Raw genomic sequence first — 24,004 nt, forward strand, 5'->3', positions numbered from 1 at the left:
AAGATGTTGTTTAAAATCTCTGTTTAGTGTAGTACAGTGTTTAAGATCTCTGCTTAGTGTGGTGCACTGTTTAAAATCTCTGTTCCGTGCAGGAGACTGCTTGAAATCATTGTTTAGACTGGGGCACTGTTTAAAATCTCTGTTCCATATGGGACACTGTTTAAAATATCTGTTTAGTGTAGCACATCGTTTAAAATATCTCTTTTGTGTGGGGCATTGTTTAAAATGTCTGTTCTGTGTGGGACGCTGTTTCAAATCTCTGTTTAGTGTGGGACACTGTTTAAAATCTTTGTTTACTGTAGCGCACCATTTAAAATCTCCGTTTAGTGTTGGGCATGTTGAACAACTCTGTTGAGTGTGGGGCACTGTTTAAAATCTCTGATTAATGTGGGGCACAGTTCGAAATCTTTGTTTAGCGTAGGGTACTGTTTAATATCTCTGTTTAGTGTTGGAGACTGTTTAAAATCTCTGTTTCGTGCAGGGCACTGTTTAAAATATGTGTTTAGTGAAGGACAGTGTTTAAAATCGTTGTTAGTGTAGTACAGTGTTTAAGATCTCTGCTTAGTGTGGTGCACTGTTTAAAATCTCTGTTCCGTGCAGGAGACTGTTTGAAATCACTGTTTAGAGTGGGGCACTGTTTAAAATCTCTGTTTAATGTGGGACACTGTTTAAAATATCTGTTTAGTGTAGGACACTGTTTAGTGATACTTTTTAAAATCTCATTTAGTGTGGGGCACTGTTTGAAATCTGTATATAGTGTAGGGTACTATCTAAAATCTCTGTTTAGAGCTGGACACTGTTTAAAATCTCTGTTTCGTGCAGGACACTGTTTAAAATATCTGTTTAGTGTAGGACACTGTTTAGTGATACTTTTTAAAATCTCATTTAGTGTGGGGCACTGTTTGAAATCTGTATATAGTGTAGGGTACTATCTAAAATCTCTGTTTAGAGCTGGACACTGTTTAAAATCTCTGTTTCGTGCAGGACACTGTTTAAAATCTCTGTTTAGTATGGGACACTGGTTAAAAGTGTAGGATATTGTTTCATATATCTCTTTAGTGTAGGATACTGTTTAAAATCACTGTTCAGAGGAGTGCAGTTTTTAAGATCTCTGCTTAGAGTGGTGCACTGTTTAAAATCTGTTCCCTTCGGAGACTGTTTGAAATCACCTTTTAGTGTGGGGCACTGTTTAAAATCCGTGTTTCGTGTAGTATACAGTTTGACCTCACTGTTAAGTGGAGGACACTGCTAAAATCTCTGTTTAGTGTGGGACACTGTTTGAAATCTCTGTTTAGCGTAGGCACTGTTTAAAATCTCTGTTTAGTTGGGACACTGTTTAAAATCTCTGTTTACTTTCGGCACTGTTTAAAATCTCTGTTTAGTGTGGGACACTGTTTAAAATCTCTGTTGAGTTGGGACACTGTTTAAAATCTGTTTACTTTCGGCACTGTTTAAAATCTCTGTCTAGTGTGGGACACTGTTTAAAATCTCTGTTTAGTTGGGACACTGTTTAAAATCTCTGTTTACTTTCGGCACTGTTTAAAATCTCTGTTTAGTGTAGGCACTGTTTAAAATCTCTGTTTAGTGTGGGACACTGTTTGAAATCTCTGTTTAGTGTAGGCACTGTTTAAAATCTCTGTTTAGTGTGGGACACTGTTTGAAATCTCTGTTTAGTGTAGGGCACTGTATAAAATCTCTGTTTAGTGTAGGACACTGTTTGAAATCTCTGTTTAGTGTGGGACACTGTTTGAAATCTCTGTTTAGTGTAGGACACTGTTTAAAATCTCTGTTTAGTGTGGGACACTGTTTGAAATCTCTGTTTAGTGTAGGGCACTGTATAAAATCTCTGTTTAGTGCATTGCACCATTTAGTGTATGGCATGTTTAAAAGCTCTGTTTACTGTCGGCACTAGTTAAAATCTCTGTTTAGTGTGGGGCACGGCTTAAAATCACTATTGAGTGTAGGACAATGTTTAAAATCTCTGTTCAGTGTGGGGCACTGTCTAAAATCTCTATTTCGTGTAGTACACTGTTTAAAATCTCTGTTTCGTGTAGGACACCATTTAAAATCTCTGTTTAGTGACGGGCATGTTTAAAATCCTCTGCTTACTTTCGGCACTTTTTAAAATCTCTGTTTAGTATGGGGCATTGTTTAAAGTATCTTCTAATGTAGGATACTGTTTAATATCTCTGTTTTGTTTATGGCACTGTTTAAAGTCTCTGTTTAGAGTTGGACACTGTTTAAAATCTCTGTTTCGTGAAGGACACGATTTAAAATCTGTGCTTAGTGTAGGACACTATTTAAAATCTGTGTTCAGTGTAGGGCACTGTATAAGATTTCCGTTTAGTATAGACAGTGTTTAAAATCTTGTTTACTCTGGGGCACTGTTTGAAATCTCTGTTTATTGTAGGACACTGGTTAAAATCTCATTTAGTGTAGGATAGTGTTTAAAATCTCTATTTAGTGCCCGACAGTGTTTAAGATCTCTGCTTAGAGACGTACACTGTTTAAAGTCTCTGTTCCGTGTTGTACACTGTTTGAAATCACTATTTAGTGTAGGGAACCATTTAAAATCTCTGTTTAGTGACGGGCTTGTTTAAAATCTGTTTACTTTTGACACTTTTTAAAATCTCTGTTTGGTGTAGGGCACTGTTTAAAATCTCTGTTAAGTGTAGGGCACTGTTTAAAATCTCTGTTTAGTGTAGGGCACTGTTTAAAATATATGTTTAGTGAAGAGCACTGTTTAAAATATATGTTTAGTGAAGGGCAGTATTTGAAGTCTCTGTTTAGTGTCGGACAATGTTTAAAATCTCAGTTTAGTGTGGGGCACTGTCTAAAATCTCTATTTACTCTAATGCACTGTTTAAAATCTCTTTTTCATGTCGGCCTCTGTTTAAAATCTCGTTTAGTGTTGGATTCGGTTTCATATATCTGTTTAGAGTAGGCCACTGTTTAAAATCTCTCTTTCGTGTCGGACACTGTTTAAAATCTCTGTTTAAGCTAGGGCACTGTTTAAAATCTCTGTTTAGTGTAGGGCACTGTTTAAAATCTCTGTTTAAGCTAGGGCATTGTTTACAATCTGTGTTTAATGTAGGACAGTGTTTCAAATCTCGTTTAGTGTAGGACACTGTTTAAAATACCTGTTTAGTGTTGGCACTGTTTAAAATCTCTCTATAGTATGGGGCACTGTTTGAAATCTCGTTTCACGTAGGATACTGTTTAATAGAGGGAATCTAAAACTAGAGGGCATAGGTTTAAGGTGAGAGGGGAGAGAGAAAAAAGGGTTTGGAGGGGCAATTTTTTCATGCAGAGGGTGGTGAGTGTCTGGAACAAGCTGCCAAGGTCGTAGTAGAGGCGGGTACAATTTTGTATTTTAAAACGCGTTTAGAAAGTGACATGGGTAAGATGGTATAGACGGATATCGGACAAATGCGGGCAATTGGGACGCGCTTAGGTCTTTTAAAAAAAAGGGCGGCATGGACAAGTTGGGCCGCAGGGCCTGTTTCCAGGCTGTAAACCTCTATGACTCTATCTCTGCTTTCTGTAGGGCACTGTTTAAAATCTCTGTTTATTGTTGGACACTGTTTGAAATCTTTGTTTTGTGCACGACACTGTTTAAAATCTCTGCTTAGTATCGGACAGTTTGAAATCTGTGTTTAATCTAGGGCACTGTTTAAAATCTATGTTTAGTCGAGGACAGTATTTAAAATCTCGTTGAGTGTGGGACACTGTTTGAAATCTCTGCTTATTATAGCACACTGGTTAAAATCTCGTTTTCTGTAGGATATTGTTTAATATCTCTGTTTAGTGTAGGATAGTGTTTAAAATCTCGGTTTAGTGTAGTACAGTGTTTAAGATCTCTGCATGGAGTGGTGCACTGTTTAAAATCTGTGCTCCATGTAGCAGACTGTTTGAAATCACCGTTTAGTGTAGGACACTATTTAAAATCTCTGTTTCGTGTGGGACACTGTTTAAAATCTAATTTGAGTGTGGGAGACTGTTTTAAATCTCTGTTTTGTGTAGGACCCACTTTGAAATCTCTGGTTAGTGTAGGCCACTGTTCGAAATCTCTGTTTAGTGTAGGGCACTGTTTAATATCTGTGTTTAGTGTAGGGCACTGTTTGAAATCTCTGTTTATTGTAGGACACTGGTTAAAATCTCGTTTAGTGTAGGATATTGTTTCAATCTCTGTTTAGCGTAGGATACTGTTTAAAATCTTTGTTTAATGTAATACAGTGTTTAAGAGCTCTGCTTAGAATGGTGCACTGTCTAAAATCTCTGTTCCGTGAAGGAGACTGTTTAAAATCTCTGTTTAGTGTAGAGCATTTTTAGAATGCCTGTTTACTGTCGGCACTGTTTAATATCTCTGTTTAGAGTTGGATCATAGATAAAAATCACAGGTTTTAAAATCTCATTTAGTGTGAGGCACTGTTTAAAATCTCTGTTTTGTTTCGGGCACTGGTTAAAATCTCTGTTTAGAGTTGGACACTGTTTAAAATCTCTGTTGCGTGCAGGGCACTGTTTAAAATCTCTGCTTAGTTTTGGACACTTTAAAATCTGTGTTTAGTATAGCAGGGTGTTGAAAATTTCGTTTAGTGTGGGGCACTGTTTGAAATCTCTGTTTATAGTTGAATACTGTTCAAAATCTTTCTTTAGTATGGGACACTGTCTAAAATCTCTATTTATTGTAATGCACTGTTTAAAATCTCAGTTTCATGTAGGCCTCTGTTTAAAATTTCGTTTAGTGTTGGATTTGGTTTCAGATATCTGTGTAGAGTAGGCCACTGTTTAAAATATCTTCTAATGTAGGACACTGTTTAATATCTCTGTTTTGTTTAGGGCCCTGTTTAAAATCTCTTTTTCATGAAGGACATGATTTAAAATCTCTGCTTAGTGTAGGACACTGTTTAAAATCTGTGCTTAGTGTAGAGCACTGTTTAAAATCTCTGTACAGTAGAGAACAGTGTTTAAAATCTCGTTTAGTGCAGAATATTGTTTAATATCTCTGTTTAGCATAGGATACTGATTAAAATCTCTGTTTAGTGTTTATTTACCACCCTACCAATTTGGTATCATCTGCGAACACACTGATTAACGACATTCAAGTCTAAATCACTTATATAAACGACAACCAGCAAGATACCCAACACTGATCCCTGCCAGACCCCACTGGACATAGTCTTCCTGTCAGGAAAACGCCCCTCGACCATCACCCTATGCTTCATGCCACTCAGGCAATTCTGGATCTAATTTATCAAATTCTCTTAGATCCCATGGGCTCTTATCTTTGTTATCATTCTGCCATGTCAAACCTTGTCAAAAGCCTTGCTGAGGTCCACGTAGATGGGATCAAATGCCCAGCGCTCATCTACAAATCTGGTCAGCTCTTCGAAAAACGATCATCCACTTGTTCAGACATGACCTCCCCTTAACAAAACCATGCTGAAGGTTCTTGATTCATTTGTGCCTCTCCAAATGCAAAATTCTATAATTTTCCAGAATTACTTCTATTAAGGGAAATGAACTCGAAAGACTCATTCAATTCTCAAGCCTGATAGGTGTATAGAAACACAGAGGGACCTAGGTGTGCAAGTCCACAAATCCTTGAAGGTGGCAACACAGGTGGAGAAGGTGGTGAAGAAGGCATATGGTATGCTTGCCTTTATAGGACGGGGTATAGAGTATAAAAGCTGGAGTCTGATGATGCAGCTGTATAGAACGCTGGTTAGGCCACATTTGGAGTACTGCGTCCAGTTCTGGTCGCCGCACTACCAGAAGGACATGGAGGCGTTAGAGAGAGTGCAGAGAAGGTTTACCAGGATGTTGCCTGGTATGGAGGGTCTTAGCTATGAGGAGAGATTGGGTAGACTGGGGTTGTTCTCCTTGGAAAGACGGAGAATGAGGGGAGATCTAATAGAGGTGTACAAGATTATGAAGGGTATAGATAGGGTGAACGGTGGGAAGCTTTTTCCCAGGTCGGAGGTGACGATCACGAGGGGTCACGGGCTCAAGGTGAGAGGGGCAAAGTATAACTGAGACATCAGAGGAACGTTTTTTACACAGAGGGTGGTGGGGGCCTGGAATGCGCTGCCAAGTAGGGTGGTGGAGGCAGGCACGCTGACATCATTTAAGACTTAGCTGGATAGTCACATGAGCAGCCTGGGAATGGAGGGATACAAACGATTGGTCTAGTTGGACCAAGGAGCGGCACAGGCTTGGAGGGCCGAAGGGCCTGTTTCCTGTGCTGTACTGTTCTTTGTTCTTTGTTCTTGTTCTGATTCAATCAACAAACAGTTCATTGAGTTATGCCAGCAGGGCGAAGCCACAGGGGCTGACAATGTGCACCGAATTAAAATAATCATCAATTCTTACAGTTACTCAGCCCATCCCGGCTGGATACAATACAATTAGCATGGTGATTGATTACATCATTTACATATATTTTCAATGAAATGAGTAACTAACCTGCGTTGTCAGCTTTGGTCCATCCCAAGATATCTACCCAGCACTTTATCAACCATCCCTGAGCCTTCACAATGAACCTCTCTTCTCAGGCCATTCTTATCTCTGACTTGTCTATACTGCTAGCAGTCTCACATAGCAGCTGCCAGTGTGCTGATATGAGAGGGCCTGCCAGGCATGTTTAATGGTCCATGACTGTGTACTAAATGACTGAATAGCTTTCGAAATGTGGTCAAGTCAGCTAAACAGCGCGATGCTTTATATTATAGTTATTAACACTGCATTTTGTTAGCAAACTCTAAATGGATATATAAATAGCTATAATGCAGGTGCCTCAACCTTGGCAAACTATAACAAAACCTATGGACTAACATTCCATTCATGGATTGGAAAGACTGAAACCCATCTTTATGCTTCTCTCAGTAGTTTTGTTTATTAATTAAGACAAGAATTGATGTAACTGGATGTTTCACAACGCACTTGAACTGTTCTCTGAACCTGGACTGAGGAGCACCATAAATAAACGTGTTTGTGCAACAATTTAAATTCAGCAGCATATATCCAACTTCTCAGAAGATATATTCCAAATCATTGTAACGAACAGGAGCTCGCCCTGTCATGCTATAAGAATACAATAACAAAGACCAGCCACAAAAGTATGAAGCTGCCAGATATGCTGAAGAGTAAAATCGTTGACTTCCTTCTGCTCTCCATCTCTGGGTCACTGCGATCATCTCCTTGCTCTGACCCCTCAGTCCCTTCGGGACTCGACTGGCCACTAAAACGTATCTGACTGTCAGAGCGTTCAGCAACAGAATTAACGTGAATGGGAACAATGGAGTTGCAATCTTATCAAACCAGCCAAGTGCCACCCAAATGGGTTCAGTGAAAATATGTGCCTTCACCACACAAAACCACGTTGATTATAGATTGAGGTTTATATCTGTAGAATAAAGGCACATTTTTGAAGCAGAGCAGAATGAATGTTGTTGCTAAAATGACAGCCGCAGTTTTTTTTGGGCAATATTTGGTTTTCAGCTTCTGACAACATATGGCCACAAATTGATAAATGGAGAATGTGACGCTAAACCAGATGGAACAGATTGCTGCTGCACGAACCAGGACACAGATAAAACTACACATTGGAGTGACGTTCAGGTAAGATCCCGGGAAATAATAGTAAGTTATTCGGCTCAGGATGCCCTCTATGATAATGATGAGTAGATCGCTTGCCGCCATGGCCAACATGCAGGGAGAGACGCCGCACTTTCCCCGGGACAGGATCACAATTGTCACTAAATTAACTGCACAAAAGAATGAAGTGAGAGTGGAAATGACTGTGGTAATAAGATGTTATCACATATTCAGACAATTTTAACCAACACGTGTCAAAACTTCACTGGCTCCCTAAACGAAACAGCCTGCCAGAGTCTTTGTTCCCCTCCAACTACATTCCCACTTTCCCCTCCCAGTTATCCATGCCTGACCCATGTAGGAAGGTCAAACCAAAGCACGAAAATCGACGTGACTGGGGCCGTTGAGAATAATTTTCAAAAATCAACCCAGAACCCTAACTAGTCTCCAGTCCTCACCCCACCCTCCCAGCCCCTCTCCCTCATACTCATCACCCTTCACTCCATGCACCCCCGCACACACCCTTCCCCTATTCCCACCCATAGTCATTGAAGTAGCAGAAAACATGTGAAGGATGGAACATGACTAACACTGGCACAAACAATCATGCACTTGCGCTATGCAAAGACAGCATTAGGAGTTATATGGTCTCCAATTTTGACGCATTGTAAGATGTATTAATATATCCCCTTTTTATTTTAAATGCACTGGTCTCCATTATTCATCCAATGTCATGTTTATCTGTTCCATTTCCTGAAGAAATACAAAAATGAGACAATTATCGAATATTCATGTCATGTCCCCGTGGTCATATCCCGGTATTATTGTGGAAAGGAGTCCTGTACATTCTTATATAGTCTCCACATTGCAAATACAGAATTAAGATGTACTGGAAATGTGCAAGTATCCTGAAGCAGTGAGATCTAAACCGAGATGTGCCTTCTTCATTTAATTATTGAGAAATTATTCATGTTATTAGTTCTCTCAGTTTAATCTCTGTGTTATTAAAATCCTCTTTATCAGTTATTCTTTGTAAATTTAACGCAGGAAAGTGTATCACTGATCTGGTGTCTGTATAATGGAGCCCTGTGACACAATATGTAACATTAGCATTCACAGAGCAAAGCCAGAGATGAACTCACACACACATCTTGAATTGTTACAGTCACTCACCAGGAATACTGATGATGGCCAGGGTGGGATAACAGATTTTCTTGACGACATAGAATGTTTCAATCATTTCCTGTGTGAAGTGATCAGCCTCGTTGTGCTGCACGGAATGTTACTGTCATCACCACTCAGGTGGTACCGACACAGAGCCTTTAGTTTATAGCCTGTTCCATCTCCTCAACCGGGACGTGGAGAATGCAACATTCTCACTTGTTTTTAATTTGAATGAACATATTGCCACATCGAGTTAAGTCTGTGAAGTGAGAGCATACCTTTTGAGACTAAATCGGATGACTGAGCAATTAGGCGCAGCAGTGGAAATGGAGGCCATATTCTCCAGCTATCCCCTTCTCTCTGGACCTTATGTTGTTTCAGTGATGCCTTTCATTCAGGAAATCGTCCACATTTCTAGAGTTTCTCTCTGCAATGCCATCCTGCACTCCAGGATGTGGCTGATCTCTTTAACTGTGGACATTCTGTTTAGTGATTGATCTGAGTGTGCAGAGCCATGTCCAACTAGAAAGCATCTGAAAATAATTCAACAACAGATACTGTTACAGTGTCTCAATCTGACAGAGCGGCTCAAACTAAAGCAACACTTAAACAAGTAGCACGCTTTCAGTGACACATCTCTATCCAGTGGAGGGTAGTTGTACTGCAAGCGACTAGTAATCGAGTGACCATGGTTCAAACCTAACTTGGCAAATAGTCAAATTTGAATTCAATAAAAATCTAGTACTAAAAATATAATAATGACCATGAAACCAATACAGATGGCCTAAAAACCAATCCGGTTCACTCATGTCCATGGGAAGGAAATCTATTGTTCCTACCTGGTCTGGCCTACATGTGACTCCAGACCACAATGATTTGATTTATTATTGTCAGATTTATTGGAATACAGTGAAGAGTATTGTTTCTTACAGTATAAAGCATATCGTTCATGGAGAACATAGAGAAGAACGAAAGGAGAGAGTGCAGAAAGTAGTGTTACAGTCAAAGCTGGGGTGTAGAGAAAGATCAACTTGACCTGAGGTAGGTCCATATAAAAGTCTGATGGCAGCAGGGAAGAAACTGTCCTTGGGTATGTTGGTGCATGATCTCAGATTTTTGCATATTTTTCCCGATGGAAGAATGTGGAAGAGAGTATCCCGGGCTGCGTGGGGTCTTTGATTATGCTGGCTGCTTTTCCGAGGTAGAAGGTAGTGTAAAAGGAGTCAGTGGACAGGATGTTGGATTGTATGATGTACTGGGCTACGGTCACAACCCTTGGTAATCTCTTTAGATCTTGGTCAGCGCAGGAGCCATACCAAGCTGTGATACATCCGGAAACAATGCTTTCTATGGGGCAACTGTTAAAAATGGTGAGAGTTGTAGTTGAGATGCCAAATTTGCTTAGGCTCCTCAGTAGATTGAGACGTTGGTGGGCTTTCTTAACTATAGCGTCAGCATGGAAGGACCAGGACAGCTTGTTGGTGACCTAGACACCGAAAGCCATGAAGCTTGCGACCATTTCCACTTCTTCCCCGTTGATGCAGACAGGGATAAGTCCTCCGCTACGCTTCCTGAAATCGATGGCCATTTCCTTCATTTTCCTGAGATTAAGGGAAAGATTATTGTCATTGCACCAATTCACCAGATTCTCCATCTCTTTACTGTACTCCGTCTCATCATTGTTTAAGATCCGACCCACGACAATGGTGTCATCAGTAAACTTGAAAATGGGAGTTGGAGCGGAATTTGCCCACACGGCCTTGTGTATAAGGAGTATAGTAAGGGACTGAGAACACATGCTTGTGGTGCACTGGTGTTGCGAGCACGGGAGAGGGTACGCATGCGCACAGCAGGGGAACATGAGAGACGGTCCACATGAGCACAATGCAGAACACGCGAGAGGGTCCTCATGTGCACAACAGGGCAAACATAGAAACATAGGAGCAGGAGGAAGCTATTTGGCCCTTCAAGCTTGCTCCGCCATTCATAAGGGCCATGGCTGATCGTCCAACTCAACAGCCTAATCCTACTTTCTCCCCATAACCTTTGATCCCATTCAACCCAAGTGCTATATCTAGCTGCCTCTTGAATACATTCAATGTTTTGACATCAATTACTTCCTGTGGTAATGAATTCCACAGCCTCACCACTCTTTGGTGAAGAATTGTCTCCAATTGTCCTAAATGGTCTTTCCCGAATCCTCAAATTGTGACTCCTGGTTCTGGACTCCTCCACCATTAGGAACATCCTGCCTGCATCTACACTGTCTTGTCCTGATTGAATTTTATACGTCTCTATGAGATTCCCTGTCATTCGTCTGAACTCCAGCGAAAACAATCCTAACCTAGACAATCTCTCCTCATCCATCATTCCTGCCTTGCCCAGAATCAGCCTGGTAAACCTTCACTGCACTCCCTCGAGAGCAAAAACATGCTTCCTCAGAAAAGGAGATCAAAACTGCACACGATATTTGAGGTGCGGCCTGACCAAAGCCCTGTATAATTGCAACAACACATCCCTGCTCCTGTCCTGGAAACCTTTTCGCAGTGAAGGCCAACATACCATTTGCCTTCTTTATCACCTGCTGTGCATGCTTTCCTTCAGCGACTGGTACACAAGGACACCCAGGTCCCGCTGTGTACTCCCCTCTGCCAATTTGCAGCCATCCTGGTAGTAATCTGCCTTCTTGTTTCTACTTCCAAAGTGAATAACTTTATATTTATACAAATTATACTGCATCTGCCATTGATTTGCCCAGTCACCCAACCTGTCCAGATCATACTGAAAGATCGCTGCATCCTCATCACAGTTCACCCTCCCACCCATCTTACTACCATCTGCAAACTTTGAGATGTTACATGGGAGAAGGACAGTGAGATGGACACAAGCAGATGGACACAGAGACATTCCTATGTCCTATGTCTTATGGACACAGAGAGATGTCCAACGAGTGCAATAAGAAAGGGACACGAGCAGATGGAGACAGAGGTGTCTGAGTGCAGTGAGGCAAGGCTACCAGCAGATGGAGTTAGTGAAAGAGGGTAACTGAGTGCAATGAGACAGCTACGCCAGCAGATGAAAACAGTGAATTTTCTAACTGAGTGCAGGGAGACACAGCAGCAGATGGAGACAGTGAAAGGGGGTAACTGAGTGCAGTGAGACCGATACACCAGCAGATGGAGACAGTGGTGTCTAACTGAGTGCAGCCAGGATATGGAAATGCCAGCATTGGACTGGGGTAGGCACAGTAAGAAGTCTCACAACACCAGGTTAATGTTCAACATGTTTATTTCATAGCACGAGCTTTTGGAGTGCTTCCCCTTCACCTGATGAAGGGGCAGATCTCCGAAAGCTCGTTCTACCAAATAAACCTGTTGAGTTTTAAACTGGTGTTCTGATATTTCTTCTGTTACTGAGTGCAGTGAGAGAAGGACACTAGCAGGTCGAGACAGTGGAAGTGGGTAGAAACATAGAAACATAGAAAAACTACAGCACAAAACAGGCCCTTCGGCCCCTCAAGTTGTGCCAAACATATCCCTACCTTTTAGGCCTACCTATAACCCTCCATCCTATTAAGTCCCATATACTCATCCAGGAATCTCTTAAAAGACCTTATTGATTGTTTGTGATTTATATAAACGATCTGGAAGAAGGTGTAACTGGGGTGATCAGTAAGTTTGCGGACGACACAAAATTGGCAGGACTTGCAGATAGTGAGGAGCATTGTCAGAAGCTACAGAAGGATATAGATAGGCTAGAAATTTGGGCAAAGAAATGGCAGATGGAGTTCAATCCTGATAAATGCGAAGTGATGCATTTTGGTAGAAATAATGTAGGGAGGAGCTATACGATAAATGGCAGAACCATAAAGGGTGTAGACACGCAGAGGGACCTGGGTGTGCAAGTCCACAGATCCTAGAAGGTGACGTCTCAGGTGGAGAAGGTGGTGAAGAAGGCATATGGCATGCTTGCCTTTATAGGACGGGGCATAGAGTATAAAAGTTGGGGTCTGATGTTGCAGATGTATAGAACGTTGGTTCGGCCGCATTTGGAATACTGCGCCCAGTTCTGGTCGCCACACTACTAGAAAGACGTGGAGGCTTTGGTGTGAGTGCAGAGTAGGTTTACCAGGATGTTGCCTGGTATGGAGGGGCTTAGTTATGAGGAGAGATTGGGTAAACTGGGGTTGTTCTCCCTGGAAAGACGGAGGATCAGGGGAGACTTAATAGAGGTGTATAAAATTATGAAAGGCATAGATAGGGTGAACGGTGGGAAGCTTTTCCCCAGGTCGGTGGTGACGTTCACGAGGGGTCATAGGTTCAAGGTGAAGGGGGGGGGGGGAGGTTTAACACAGCTATCAGAAGGACATATTTTACACAGAGGGTCGTGGGGGCCTGGAATGCGCTGCCAGACAAGGTGGTGGAGGCGGACACACTGGGAACGTTTAAGACTTATCTAGATAGCCATATGAACGGAGTGGGAATGGAGGGATACAAAAGAATGGTCTAGTTTGGACCAGGGAGCGGCACGGGCTTGGAGGGCCGAAGGGCCTGTTCCTGTGCTGTATTGTTCTTTGTTCTTTGTATGGACAGCACTGGCTTGGAGGGCCGAAGGGTCTGTTCCTGTGCTGTACTGTTCTTTGTTCTTCGTTGCTCTTTAATAACGTTTATCACAAGAACTGAACCCGATGTCATAACCCGTTTCTTCAACCTTAAAATAAAAATCATGTAAACGACGTTGCAACACCAACATCCCGAGGGCCAACACACAGTGTATAAATGAAGTGATTTTCAAAGGTATCAGCTCAGAGTGAGGACGGTGGCATTGTTTGCAGCAAGAGGGAAAAATCATTTCACAGGGAAAATGCGTGAAACATTTAAAATTATTGATAGAATGTTCTATGTGATTCTTGCAATAATTGGTGTTCCTGGTAAGTGGCTGTTGCATTGGAAACTAGGATATTCAGTGTGTGAGCTGCTCTCTTGTTTTACTTTGTCCGAGGTTCATGCTGATCTGATAATCAACGTTCTGCAGGCACCAACCTTTCATACCTTTTATTCCTCAACTTGCAATGAACTCAGTTTATAATTTGCAGCACTTGGAACTATAACTTATTCCATTTAGTGGACTACTGTGTATTGTTGAAACAAACTTCAGTGAGTTCAAACTCGCTAAAGGAAGGTATTAGTGGGTGTAAGAGTAAAACAGATTGTGTGTTGGTCATTAAGAAGAGTAAAAATGTGATAGAATGTTCCAGTCATTGAAGAATTTTACAGAATGTGGGTCATTCACAGGAATGCAATGATTACCAACAGTGATGGTGAATTCTTGGGATCAGTGTAGTCTTGCACTGGTCACTAATATTTGTGGATAAGCTGACCCCAGTGATCATATATTACTGGTTAGATGGTTTTGTGTAGAATTCAATTAGCTCTTTTGATGAAACAGAATACTTTACCTCTTCCAGTGACCACATACTATGCTGAGGTAGGATCACTAACGGCGTGAAAATCCCAATCCCAGTGACCATGTATTATCGGGAGTATCTGCCAGTCTAAAGTCGGACTGAGTGTGGGCCGCAAATGCAAGCGCTCTACCTAAACCAGTGACCACGTCTTACTTAGATTATCCATAATCATAGAATTGTACAAAGTGCGGTTCACTAACCAAATCGGAATACCTGATCAAGGAGACCAAGTGTTATCGTGAGTTTCTGTCAGCGCAGAATTGTGCTGGACACAAATCACTAAATTGGGGTGGCACAATGATCAGCACTGCTGCCTCGCAGCACGAGGGAAGTAGATTCAATTTGTATCTTGGGCCACTATCGATACGGAGTCTGCACATTCTCCCTGTGTCTGCATGGGTGTCCTCCGGGTATTTCGTTTCCCTCCCACAATCTGAGCAACGTGTGGTTAGGTGCATGGCCAATGTTAAATTCTCGTTGTACCCGAACAGGAGCCGGCAATTGAGGGTTTTTCACCGTAACTTCATTGCAGTGTTAATGTAAGCCTAGTTATGACGCTAGCACATCAACTCAACATAAATAGAGTGGCAACGCTTATACAGTTAACATGCTTTCCTGGTAGCATCTGTCAATGTAAACTTGTAAAGGCTGGGGGTCACAAAAGGGAATTAAACCAATTGATTCTGTTTTGAGATCATGCCGTTTTGTTGACTGGGCTCTCCATATCTTGAAGGTGTTGAATGGATTTTGTGAATTGCTTGGAAATTTCATATTGTTGTTATTGATCTGTTTTGAAGAGACAAAAGTCAACTAGTTGCTGATGCAAACAAGCTGACAACAGTTACAGTACTTCCATCCTTTACCTTTCTCAATCCCACTCTCCTAGAAATGAACTCCAATACTTTGTTTGGATTTTTACCATCGGATTACTATTTGTGGCTTCTTGAAAAGTTTGCTCTGCTACACCCCGAACCCCCTGCGACCCAACCAGTTACATATTGTCCACTAAGTGTAAGCAAACATACTGTCCAAACCATCAGGCAGTAATTGACAATTACCCAGAGTGATATTAATTTACTATTAGAAATTGTGCCCTGTAGATTGGTTTGCAATTTCGAACATTGAAATTTGTAATGTTCATGCCATTATAATGATGCGATTAGGAAATTTTCATTTCGGATTATTATGTTCAGGAATTTGTTGAATTCTTCCTCTGTATTCACTTTCTCAGTTTGGATCTATCTGTAGATTTCGACATTATATTTCTGCTTCATGATTCCCTATTTTTCACGAACATTTTGAAGGACATTGACCCCAGTGACGATCCTTGAATAAGACCAATTCCCACCAATCCACCAATCTGAGTTAATCATTAACCCCAATGTAATGTCAGATCAAATTTTAATCATGGCATCAAGATAAGAGGGTTTTTTTTAACACCATAGATTGGGTCAGTAGCTTGTTGAATGAGCACTCCCTGCATATGCTTGAATAAATGGTCATGATCTTCTCTGAGCCTCCTGATATTAGGAACATGGGAAATTAGGAATTAGGAGCAGAAGTATGCCTTTCAGCCCTTCGAGCCTGCACCGCTATTCGATCAGATAATGGTCTCAAATCCACCTACCCACCTGTTCTCCATATCCCCTTATCCCTTCTTTTATGAGAAATGTATCCATCTCTCCTTGAAAGCGTTCAACAATTCAGACTCCACTGTGCTATGAAGCAGCGAGCTCCACAAATTCAGCACCCTCTGTGAGAAATAATTCTTCATGTCAGTTTTAAATCTGCCACCTCTCAACCTATACCTGCGACCTCTTCTTCCAGATAGACCCTTTGGTTCACATTTACTTCCGAAATCCCTTAGCTTGTAAGAAATCAGAGATAACAGATCCCATCGAGGGTCTGACGCTGGGAGCCTCAGATTTTTGATGGTTGACGTAAGGTCCAGATAATGTTTGAAATTTACACATTTTTAGTGATTTGTTGATCAACATTTAGCCTATTGACTGACACGCAATCCAGACCTATTTGGCACAAACTTCTTGTCATAACTGTCTGGTTCTGAAGGGGGAATTTATGATAAGTAACATTGCGTCTTTTCACTTCTTTTGCAGTTAATTTACTGGGAATTGTGATCCTGTCCAGGGGAAAGTGTGGACTCTCTACCTGTACCTCTCGATACCTGATTGCCATGGCAATGGCGGATCTACTGGTCATTATCACTGAGGTCATACTGTGGCAGCTCAAATCATATTACTTCCCAATGTCTTTCCTGGGCATCACCCCTGTGTGTAGTGTTATTGGTGTCCTGCTTCGTGCAGCCACAGACATTTCTGTCTGGTTCACCGTCACTTTCTCCTTTGATCGATTTGTGGCCATTTGTTGCCAGCAGCTGAAAACACGATATTGCACCAAGAAAACGGCAGCTGTTGTTCTAGCAACAACAAGCATTTTCTTCTGTTCAAAAAACATCCCTTTCTACTTTACATATGAACCTGCAAAGATAATCAACAATATTCCATGGGACTGTTTTGATAAGCCAAGCTATTTCACTGAATTGGGATGGGTGCTATTTGACTGGTTTGATAAGGTTTGTACACCATTGCTCCCTTTCACTTTAATTCTGCTGCTCAATGCTCTGACAGTCAGACATATTTTAGTGGCCAGTCGAGTCCGTAAGGGACTAAGGGGTCAGAGTAAGGGAGAGAATCACAGCGACCCAGAAATGGAGAGCAGAAGGAAGTCTGTGATTTTACTCTTCACCATATCCGGCAGCTTCATTCTCCTGTGGTCGGTGCATGTTATAGATTTTTTACGTTATAACATTACAGGGGCATATCCCACAGAATATACCGATTCTGAATTTATATTTGACCAGGTTGGATGGATGCTGCGGAATTTAAGTTGCTGCACAAACACATTTATATATGGGGCGACTCAGTCCAAATTCAGAGAGCAGGTCAAGAATGTTGCCAAATATCCGTTCACGTCAATTATTCAATTAGTGGCTAAACAAAACAACTGAAAGCAGCCAAGAGGCAGAATCTGGTGTTTGCTGCGCATGAGTGTAATACTTTCCTCCAAAACGGAACAGCAAGCATAGTGACTGATGACAAACTCAGACAATGAAGGAGTTACTCTTGATAATGACTGGGCACTCGAATGTTAGACACGCAAGGCCAAATCATTGCCTTGAACATGGCATCTTTGACAATTAAAGGTTCCAATTTATGACTATCAGTTTATCCACCAGAAGCAAAAAGCATAATGTTTGATCAACATTCACCATGCCTCTTTGGACCAGGAAGCTCAGTCAACCAGGAATGTCCTGCAACATCAACAAAGGACTTGTTTCAACCTGTAGTCGAGCTCAGGTTAATGGTAGTTTTCACTGACTCAAAGTTTGATATTACCAATCAGTGGAGACCATTTAACCATTGACCCTTCGGAATGTGTCCCTGAGTATTCCTTCTGATCAGTTAACATTCTATATGTCCTCCAAAATATTAAAATAGACAATTGCACCATGCATACAGATCCTCATCACTCGCTGTGTGGAAATACTTTTACCGCTTCTGCTTGTTTTCCAACTAGTTTGATTCAGCTCTGATAAAAGGTCATCCAGACTCGAAACATTGGCCCTCTTCTCTCTCCATGGATGTTGTCAGACCTGCTGTGATTTTCCAGCATTTTCTGTTTCAGTTACAGATTCCAGCATCTGCAGTATTTTGCTTTCATTTTGATCCTGTGATGTTTCGTTCTCGATTCGTCCTGATTGGAAACTCGTTCGCCCTGTCTTCAATGGCGAGACCACTATGATATTGAACACCTCCGTTCAATCTCTCTCTGTTCTCCATTCTTGAAGCAAATCTGTCGCATTTTCTCTAATCTGTCTTCATAACCCAAGTTCATTATCGTTGTTACCATTCCCGTGAATATTTTCTAACTTCTCTGAAATGTTAACACATCCTTTAAATGGTGTGGCGCTCATACCTGATGTCGGCCTATGTCATAGCCTGCAAACTAGTGCCTGTTGCACATTAACTCATTGACCATGCTCTTTGTGTCTCTATTATTCTGGCTGCAATACTGTAGGCTTTATTTATCACTTCCACGACTTGCCCTGCCATGTTTATTGACTGATGCAAATGTAAACAAAAGGTTTGTCTGGGCCAGCGCCCCATTTTGCATTGTTCCCTTTATATTGTATTCTCTCTGCAGACTCTCCATGCTATGGTTGCCCAGTGATGAGCACTTCTGCCTTTTAGCACTCGAGGCCCAGGTTCAAATCCCAACTTGGTCACTGCCTGTGCGGAATCTCACATTAAAGTTAAAGTGGATTAGTTGATCACAAGGAGGCTTAGATTAATGTTACAATTAAGTTATTGCAGAAATTCCCTGGTTGTCACGCTCTGGCTCCATTTTGTGCATATTGGGAAACGTTAGCATGGCCAATGCACCGAACCAGCACGTCTTTTTGACTGTGGGAGGAAACCGGAGCACCTGGAGAAAACCCACGCAGATGCAGGGAGGATGTGCAGACTCCACACAGACAGTGACCCGAGCCAGTAACCATACCCGGTCCATGACATTGTGAGGCAGCAGTGTTAACCACTGTGCCACCGTACCTCCCCACCACCTCCCCCCCCCCCCGCCCCACCCTATGTCTGCATGGGTTTCGTCTGGGTGCTCTGATTTCCTCCCACATTCCAACAGACATGCTGGGTAGGTGCATTGGCCATGCTAAATTCTCCCTCAATGTACCCAAATAGGCGCCAGATTTTCACAGTAACTTTATTGCAGCGTTAATGTAAGCCTACTTGTGACACTAATAAATAACCTTTAAACTTATTCCTCTCACATTGAACTTCAGGTACCTTCTGTTGGCCAATTGAGTTATATATTTTTCAAGTGACAGCCTCTTCTCGTCACATTTCAGCATGTTAGCAAGGTTTCTATCATCTGCCCATTTTATTTACGTGCCTTGTACACGAAAAGTGAGGTCATTACAGCATATCAAGAAAAGCTATGGCCCCAACAGTGGGTCCCGGGGAACTCCACCGCAAGTGCACTTCCAGCAGGAAACATAGACATTAGCCCAAATTCGCTGCTTCCCTTCAGTGTGTCATCTTCAAACCCGTGAGTTGTGGGAAAAATCCACTCGGAGTCAGACTTCGAGATTCAGAAAACACAATTTATTTAACGGAGCTCCGTGGAGACAAGGCACATGTCAGTAGTAAACCTTCTCTCAGTAAAATGTCGGGAGCGGTCCATCTTTATACTCTTTACACAATAGATGGACCGGTGATTTGGACATTATCACATCGTTTTAGGCAGATACAAACAGATACAGACATTTAACATAGTATTGTTCTTATGAATGGGTACATTTCCTATGTCTGTATCTATCAATGGTTGGTTTCGGCTCATTCAGGTGTTAATTGGTTTCCCCGCATTCATATTTTCCCACTCTTCCTGTGGCTAATCTATTCCCTTTTCCTCATCTCAAAGATGTCTCGACCGTTGGCTTGGCTTCCTGAGGTGTTTGTTTACTTTAAGTCACTGTCTGTGATTCAGAAATGGCTTGTCTGTTAGGTTTGATTTAAAGTGATTTCTGTGTCAGTGGAAGCCGGTGTCTGCTTTATGGCTCCTTTCCCAGTTAACTCTTTATGTGCCAGGCAGCCATTTTAAAGTGTGCTTTTCTTACATTTTCCCCTTACACCGTGTTCTTACTGTCCATGGTGGGTGAACTTGGTCTGTCATATCAGCGCAACCTTGCTGGGCCTAAGGGCTTATTCCTGTGCTGTATTATTCTATATTACAAGACCTTGCAGACCACCACACCAACAAAATATCCTCTTCACTATTCTCTGCAAAAGGCGTCCCCAGTAAGTTTGTCCACACGATATTCCCAAATGAAAAGCAGCATTTGTCCACGTGGCTATTAATTTTCTCCTCAACCTGGTTGACTAGACTTTTCACCACGGACAAAGCTCAATTGGTCGGTGTGCAGTTGCTGAAATTTTATTTAACTGTTCCGTGAACAAGGCTGTGACATTTGAAATGCTACACCCCTCTTGTGTCACATCTGAATCTCAGAAGGACTAAATGTCATGGTTATTTGTGTATTTTCTACTCTCACTTTCCACCGGGTTATTGGATGTTTTGAACCAGGAACTGGTGTTTTATCAACTTTAAGTGCAGGTATCTGAACCAATCTTCCTTATCAATTGGAACCATTCTGTTGTCCTAAATACGTCATCCTTTACCACTTTGTTAGTAGCGTGTTGCTGCGTGGAAAATACACGTTCAAAATATTAATTTTATTATTCAACGATGCTCTCGTTTTCAATGCGACAATTCTCCTTCTTAGTCCCTGTTATGCCCTATTCCTGCGTGTCTTTGTGCTCTATCCAATCTATTTATCAGCCTATAAAGACTTTGGGATTTTTGCTCTGTGTTGTCTGTGAGTTTGTTCTCAGAATCCAGCTTTGCTTCTCTTATTCACTGATTCACCGCTCCTCTGAGCCTTTGAGCTTTTATCTGTTTCCCAATTGCATTTTCTACCTGGTAGCATTGATAAAAATATTCGTTTCTTCCATGAGAAAACTTATATTTTCTTTGTTATCCAAAGAGATCTGCATGTATTGCCCTCCCCCTCCTTTGACTGTCCCCAATCTATCCCTTTTTCAAAGACATATATATCCTATCCACTCTACCATTAACGAGCTATCTTTTTCCTTTGTGTGTGCGTGTGTGTTTGTATGAGTGTGTCCCGAGCAAGCTATGTCTGTGTGTGTTTATGAGTGTGTCCCTATGCATGTGTATGTGTGTGTTTCTGTGTTTGTATGAGTGCGACCCCGGTATGTGTGTGTGTGTCCCTTTAAGCATAAGCGTGTCCCTGTGCATGTGTGTCTGTGTATGTTTATGTGAGTGTGTCCCTGTTTGTGTGTGTGCACGCGTGTGTGTGTATATATGTGTGTGTGTGTGTGTGTTAGTATTAGTGTGTCCCTGTGCGTGTTTTGTTTGTATGAGTTTGTCCCTGTGTGTGTGTGGCTGTTTGTATGAATGTGCCCCAGTATGTATATGTGCCTGCGGTATTTGTATGAGTGTGACCGTGTGCGTATGTGTCACTGTTTGTATGAGTGTGTCCCTGCATATTTATTCGTCTGTGTATGTTTTTCTGAGTGTGTCACTCTGTGCATGTGTTTTGTGCGTGTTTTTATGAATTTGTTCCTGTGTGTGCATGTGTGTTCATCCATTTGTGTGTCTCTGCATTTGTATCCATTCTATGTCTCTGTACATGTGTGAAAAAGTACTTGTGTCCCTCTTTGGGTGAGAACGACCTTGTGCCTGTGGTAAACGCCACTTTAAGGTGATTGGCAAAAGAAGCATAAAGGACCACGAGGGAAAATTATTTAACAGAGAGAGTAGAACCTGGAATGTACTGCCTGGACGTGAGGTAGAATCCAAGTCGAAAATCCTAGAATCCCCAGAGTCAGAAGCAGGCCATTTGGCCCATCGAGTCTGCACCGGTAACAATCCCAGGGTCTATCCCTGTAACCCCACATAATTACCCCGCTAATCCCTCTAACCTACGCATCCTGGGACACTAAGAGGCAATTTATCATGGCCAATCGACATAGCCCGCACATCTTTGGATGTGGATGGAAACCAAAGCACCCAACCGAAACCTTCGCAGACACAGGGAGAATGTGCAAACTCCACACAGACAGTGACCCGAGGCCGGAACTGAACCTTGGAAATGTGAGGCAGCAGTAACCACTGTGCCACCGCTAATTCCTCAAGAGGAAATTGAATGGGGTGAAGGCAAGATCTGGATATTGATTTTGGTAATCAGCCATGATCAAAATGAATGGCGGAGTAAGCTCGAAGTGCCGAATGGCCTACTCCTGCTTCCAGTTTCTATGCTTCTACATATGGAAAGACAAAGAGAAAATATTTGCAGGGTTACAGGGAAAGAGTGAAGGAGAGGGAATAGTGAAATTGGTCTTGCAGAGTGTCGACACTGGCTGAATGGGCTGAATGGGCTGAATGGCCTCCTGTGCTGTAACCATTCTCTGATTCAGAAACATTTTATCTTCCCAGACTCGATTAGTTTCTACTCTGTTCTCCATTATCTGTCACAGCATTTCAAGTTCAGATCCCAGTGCTTTTACTTGGAGTTTTGAAGAGTGATTTTCTTCAGCCATGCCCAGAGTTTGCTTCTGTTGATCCTCATTATCAACAGCCCCTCCAAGAGACGGCCAGAATTCTAACCCAGTAAATATTCCAGTAAATCCAGTAAATCTCTTTCCCAAGGGCACCTCTTTCCCAAAGGGTGGAGCTCAGAAATGGACACAATACACAATAAAGATTCAGGATCACTTCCTGACATTTATATTATTTCCCTTTGTATTTGTGTATGTGTGTGGTGTGTGTGTGTGTTTATGTGCGCGTGGGTAGGTATCAGAGTGCATTTGTGTGTGTGTGTTTCTCTATGTGTCCCTTATTTTTTTCTATATGTTTCTTGGTGTATGTGTGTCTCGTTGGGTGTGTGTATGTGTCTTTGGGTGTGTGTATGTGACTGTGTGTGTGTGTGCGTGCGTGTGTATATATATATATATCCCTTTGGGTGTGCGCATGCTTTATTCATTCAAGGGAAGTCAGTGTCGCTTCCTAGGCCAGGATTCATTGCCCGATCAACTTGTTTTTCAAAAGATGACGCTGAGCTGTCTTCATAATCGGCTGGAGTTCAGGTGTTCTATGTACACTCACAGAGTTTTTGGGGAGGATGTTCCAGGTTTTTCATCCAGGTCAGTGAAGGAACGGATGATAAGTGGATTGGAGGGGAACTTGCTGTTGATGCTGGCGTTCCCATTGCGTCTCTTGCCCTTGTTTTCCTACATGTTAGCCGTCCTGTGTTTGGACGGGGCTCTCTGGGGAGCCTTGGTGTTTCCTTGCAGTGCATGTTGTCGAGGGCAGCAGAAATTATTGAATGGTGGTGGAGAGCGTGAGTGATTGTGGAAGGGGTTTGTGGAATAAGGCTAACTGATTTGTACTGCAGGGTTTCAAATTTCTTAAGTGCAGTTGGTGCTGCACTCATCTCGGCAAGTGCGGAGTAACCCATCATACTCCTGACTTCTGCCTTGTAGATTGTGGACAGGCTTTGGGGAGTCAGGAGGTGAGTTCCTCGCCCCAGGATTCCTATCCTCAGACCTGCTCTTGTGGCCATAGGACTTAGATGGCGAGTCCCATTCAGGGCCTGATCAATGGTTACTCCAGGATTTTGATGCTGATTGTTGATTCCTTGAGACTTTCGAGAAGCACTCTTCAAGCTCATTTGCCAGTCGGATCGCTCGGTAGCCATGTTGTGACGGTGGCGTCCATCTTGGGTTGCCAGGGGAGATAGTGGGTTGCCAGGAAAAAATAGGGGAAAAAGGCGCCTGCGCAAGGACAGCTTTTTTGAAACTCTTGATTTAAAGGATGATTTTTTGTTACTCACAAGCTTGCCCGTCATACTTTCACTTCGCTCCCCTTTCTGAGCCGTCGTCTCTTGGTTTCTTCTTTGGTGTCTGCTATTTTTTTTCAATTGGCGTTTGGTCCACACTGCGCACTCTTGGAGAACCCACTGTGCACAAGCAGAGTTCCGCGCCTTCGTCTTCTTATTCAAATAGATAATTATTCTTTCTTTGTCGTATTTTAATTCGCAACCCGGTGGAAGAGATGTCCGGCTGAGAATTCCATCTCCTTTCTACATTATTTTCCAGGATC

General features: G+C 42.2%; 2 protein-coding genes across 2 annotated transcripts in view; one reads left to right on the forward strand and one right to left on the reverse strand.

Moving 5' to 3' along the window:
* LOC144505328 (cystatin-B-like) overlaps positions 1-24,004 on the reverse strand; it is a 339,685-nt gene that overhangs the window by 302,533 nt on the left and 13,148 nt on the right. The window lies entirely within an intron of this gene.
* On the forward strand, positions 13,624-17,255 carry LOC144505426 (putative G-protein coupled receptor 139). Its single transcript, XM_078231536.1, has 2 exons — positions 13,624-13,690; positions 16,345-17,255. The coding sequence occupies exons 1-2, from the start codon at positions 13,624-13,626 to the stop codon at positions 17,253-17,255; spliced, it is 978 nt and encodes a 325-aa protein (XP_078087662.1).

Source organism: Mustelus asterias, chromosome 16 (assembly GCF_964213995.1).
Source record: "Mustelus asterias chromosome 16, sMusAst1.hap1.1, whole genome shotgun sequence".
NCBI lineage: Eukaryota > Metazoa > Chordata > Chondrichthyes > Carcharhiniformes > Triakidae > Mustelus > Mustelus asterias.

What these genes read in the sequence shown, in the direction of transcription:
- LOC144505426 (XM_078231536.1), top strand. Translation starts at nt 13,624, where the DNA reads ATGCGTGAAACATTTAAAATTATTGATAGAATGTTCTATGTGATTCTT. An exon ending in TGCAATAATTGGTGTTCCTG is followed by an intron (nt 13,691 to 16,344) that starts GTAAGTGGCTGT and finishes CTTCTTTTGCAG; the next exon opens with TTAATTTACTGGGAATTGTG.